Here is a 2,337-nt window from a genome sequence, read left to right as displayed (position 1 = left end):
CCCGCTAGTGGTAGTATCTCGTAATAGCTTCTGTGTTTGGAGCTGCCGTGGATGCCCTTCCCTTCCATGGGGGCCGGGGAAGACAGGGATTGTGAGCAAGGACTCCCTCGCCCAGCGAGGGGGAGCGGTTGCTGCTCGGCCGAGCCCCCTCCCCACGCCCCCGTCCCGTGTAAAAAGCCTCCTTGTGCAATGGCCCCCTTTCCCCGTAATGACCGAGGTACCGATTTCTGCTAAGTTCTCCCAACAACATGAAACTGCCTATTCACGCCGAAATTCTTTCTGTCTCCCCTCCCTCTCTCTCTTTCTCTCTTTCTCTCTCTCTCTCTCTCTCTTGCCCCCCCCTCCTTCCCTCATTTCCTCCTCCCACCCCCTCTGTCCCCGCTGCCCCTACCTAGCTCGCTGGCTTTCTCTCTTGCTTCTCTCTTTCCTCCCCCCACCCCCTTCTTTGATTTGACAATTTCGTCTTAAGTGTTTCTCAAAAGAGGTTACTTTAGTTAGCATGCGCGCTGTGGGCAATTGTTAAAAGTGTTCTTAGGTTTACTGTGAAGAGAATGTATCCTGTATCCGTGAATTGCTTTATTGGGGAGGGAGGGAGGGCTAATTATATATTTTGTTGTTCCTCTATACTTTGTTCTGTTGTCTGCGCCTGAAAAGGGCGGAAGAGTTACAATAAAGTTTACAAGCAAGAACCCGAGACTGGCCGGGCCTCGCTCCTCATTTGCTCCAGGCGCCTTGCAGAGCTGGGGGGTGGGGGGGGAGCTGGCCACCGGGCTCCAGCGCCCTCCAGGCCTGGACGCGCGGAGGAGGGGGCGGGGGCTGGAGGCAGGTGGTGCGAGTCCCTCGACCCAGGGGCGCAGGGGGTGAGGGAGGCGGCTGCTGCGTGATTGGAGGAGAGAGGAACGAGGGAGGGGAGCCCAGAGAAACCCCCACCCTTTGCGTTCCGAGACTGCGTGGCCCTGGAGACCCCAGCCCTGGCCGAGCAGGAGAGACGCGCCGGGCTGGTGGCTGTCTCCTCACCACCTTCTCTCCTTTGTTTCTGGGGTGCCCTCTGTGTGTGTGTGTGCAGGGGAGGGGCGGAGGTGGAGTGCAGGTCTACTGAACAAGCTTATATTTTTTTATTTTTCCTGGAGTCTGATGGGGGGAACGGGAGGAGAGGCGAGAAGGCTCGTGCCTGCCTCTCCCTCTGGGTCGTGGCCACCGAGGCCCAGCTCCGAGGTCTTGGCTCGCCGCCTTCCTTCCTTCGCTCCCTCCGCTTCTCCGGCAGCCGGGCAGCCGCTCGACGGAGGCATCCGCCTCCCGGAACCAGAAGAGCAGTGCACCGGGCTGCCCTCCTCCCTTCCTTTCTCTTCCCACCCACCCCACCCCCCTTCCTTTAAAAAAAAAAACATTTTTAAGTTTTCAAACCTTTTTTTTTTAAGCCGCCAGAAAACGCAGCATCCAACACCCGTGGGCTGGATCCGGCGCCTCAGGGAACACCCACGAAGCCTGGCTCCTTCCCTGCCCTGTGCCCGGGGCGCCCAGAGAGCCTGCCGCCAGGCCCCCCGCGCTCCTCGCTCAGGACCGGGCTGAGCCCCCCAAAGGCCCAGCCAGGCCGACCTGGCCCGGATTAATAAAGACCTGACTGGCCCACACCCACCCGCCCGTGGCGTGCAATCCCTGCATTTGTTTCTCGCTGGTGGCGGCCTGGGAAGGAAGGGGGGGGGCGCCAACACGGGTGGCTCCCCGCTTATTTATTTCCCGGCCACTCCATGCCTTTCTCCCCACATCTCGCCGGCCAGCGGCCTCCGGCCCACGGGGGTCGACAGCGGCCCTGGAGCCCCCAGCCCCAACCCACAGAGCTTGTCTCCCCCATGCATTATTGATCATATTTTATAAATCCAACGCCACACAATTTTTTCCACATTACCGGAGCCGTGGGGAGGCGGCCCGGCCATTGGCGGAGGGGACGTCACGTGGGCGGGGTCACGTGGCCCGGGGAGGAAAAAGGGGGTCCTTTTTGGTGTAAATCTGGACTCTAATTCTGTAATATATCAAGGAATCTCGTAAAACCGACACTAAAACGTCCCTGCCTACAAATCATCCGGCCAAATTATGAGTTCATTGTATTATGCGAACGCTTTATTTTCTAAATATCCAGCCGCAAGTTCGGTTTTCGCCACCGGAGCCTTCCCCGAACAAACTTCTTGCGCGTTTGCTTCCAACCCCCCGCGCCCGGGCTATGGAGCGGGGTCGGGCGCCTCCTTCGCCGCCTCGGTGCCGGGCTTGTACCCCGGCGAGGAGGGGCATGGCAGAGCCATGATGACAGCTCGGCGTCTACACCAGCCGGCTACGGGCTCG

At 59.7% G+C, this 2,337-nt stretch overlaps 1 protein-coding gene across 1 annotated transcript in view; it reads left to right on the top strand.

Annotated features, from left to right (window-relative positions):
- The first annotated feature begins 1,835 nt into the window (after window positions 1-1,835).
- HOXB7 (homeobox B7) overlaps window positions 1,836-2,337 on the top strand; it is a 3,642-nt gene continuing 3,140 nt past the window's right edge. Inside the window, exon 1 of the mRNA XM_014464491.2 lies at window positions 1,836-2,332. Coding sequence (XP_014319977.2) covers window positions 2,092-2,332 — 241 coding nt within the window. The 5' untranslated portion in view covers window positions 1,836-2,091. The remainder of the gene's footprint in view (window positions 2,333-2,337) is intronic.

Source organism: Myotis lucifugus, unplaced genomic scaffold, assembly GCF_000147115.1.
Source record: "Myotis lucifugus unplaced genomic scaffold, Myoluc2.0 scaffold_254, whole genome shotgun sequence".
Lineage (NCBI taxonomy): Eukaryota > Metazoa > Chordata > Mammalia > Chiroptera > Vespertilionidae > Myotis > Myotis lucifugus.
The sequence above is the reverse complement of the archived record's forward strand: the minus strand, read 5'-3'. Positions and strand labels throughout refer to the sequence as shown.